The following is a 1,546-nucleotide window of genomic DNA, read 5'->3' on the forward strand; positions in this document are numbered from 1 at the left end:
GTTAGCCAGGATGGTCTCGATCTCCTGACCTCGTGATTCGCCCGTCTTGGCCTCCCAAAGTGCTGGGATTACAGGCTTGAGCCACCGCGCCCGGCCTCACAATTCTTAAGATACTCAAGTTTCTTTAGTGTTCTCTTACTCCTGACAAGTAATTCTGAGAACAATATGAAAGACAAGCATGAAATATGAACAGTAAGATAATTCAAGAACTGATGTTAAAAGTAACAATACTTTTAACCTCAAAACTCACAAGGAATATAAAATATTATATTTAGAGGCAAATTTCAGAACTAAGTTTGAAGATAAACCAAATCTGAGGTCAGGCTGTATAACAGGGAATTCCCAAAGAAATAAGACAGCATCAGAAATGAAGAAGAACCCTCTGATTTAGAGGCAGGAAACCAGCAGTGAGAGAGTCAACTGTGGAATCTCAAGATATTAAATAAAATAAAAACAGACACTTGGGGAAGTAGCCTTGTCCAGAGGAAGGAGTAAAGGATAGTTTCTCATCAGATTTCCTGGCTCCACTTCAATTTTACAATACTTTAAAAAAAGGCAGTTACTTAAAAGTATTATGAAATGTAATTTGATAGGGTTTTTTTTCTCTGCAGGATTTCCCTGGCAAAAACATAACACCCAGCAAGATTTTTGCTTGGCTCTACTGGCCACATATACCTGAAATGCTTCTTCATACATGCTGAGCGCCCTAGAAATGGAGGCTGTTGGTGGAAGCAAATACCAAAGATGGATAGCCAGGGAGCGTTTCCAATCCAATTGGGAGCACACGTTTATTTGCTTCTTTTCTGAGAGCTGCCACACCTGTGGGAAACAAAATCATCACCACGGCTATATTCTACCTTGTCATTACCTGTGTGTGCAATAACACTGAAGTGAATATTCACTTATTCAAGGAACATTTTAAATGATTCAGATATAAAATATACAAATATAATAAAATCTCAGGAAGTGAGAGGGAATATTGATTATTTACTTATTTTTATTGACCAACTGATCGATCGATTGATACACAGTTGCACTATGTGGCCCAGGCTGGCCTTGAATTCCTGGTTTCGAGCAATCCTCCCTCCTCAGCCTCCCAAAGCACTGTGATTACAGGAATCAGCCACCGTGCCTGGCCCCAGAATTTAAACAAATAATCAATCAATACTCAAATGAGATGAGAGCCACTGAGAGCAGAGAGGAGATCTTCTCACTGTCTAAGGTTGTCAATGTATAAAGCTTTAAAATGAGCATAAATTCTGACCAGTTACATTTTTATTTCTGAAAATTTAATTTATAATACTTTAAGATAATAATGTAAGAGGTAGGCAGTGATAAGAGAAATGACTTAAAATAATTACAACCCAACAGTCATAAAATGGAACATAAGTGGCTATAAAAAAGAATAATGCCAGCCAGGCGCTGTGGCTCATGCCTGTAATCCCAGCACTTTGGGAGGCCGAGGTGGTTGGATTACCTGAGGTCAGGAGTTCCAGACCAGCCTGGTCAACACAGTGAAACCCCATTTCTATTAAAAATACAAAAA

At 38.9% G+C, this 1,546-nt stretch overlaps 1 protein-coding gene across 1 annotated transcript in view; it reads right to left on the reverse strand.

Annotated features, from left to right (window-relative positions):
* NUP98 (nucleoporin 98kDa) overlaps positions 1 to 1,546 on the reverse strand; it is a 138,305-nt gene that overhangs the window by 38,199 nt on the left and 98,560 nt on the right. Inside the window, exon 26 of the mRNA XM_011993708.1 lies at positions 676 to 819. Within this exon, the coding sequence (XP_011849098.1) occupies positions 676 to 819 (144 nt within the window). The remainder of the gene's footprint in view (positions 1 to 675; positions 820 to 1,546) is intronic.

The sequence above is a fragment of the Mandrillus leucophaeus genome, unplaced genomic scaffold, assembly GCF_000951045.1.
Source record: "Mandrillus leucophaeus isolate KB7577 unplaced genomic scaffold, Mleu.le_1.0 Scaffold432, whole genome shotgun sequence".
In the NCBI taxonomy this organism is placed as follows: Eukaryota; Metazoa; Chordata; class Mammalia; order Primates; family Cercopithecidae; genus Mandrillus; species Mandrillus leucophaeus.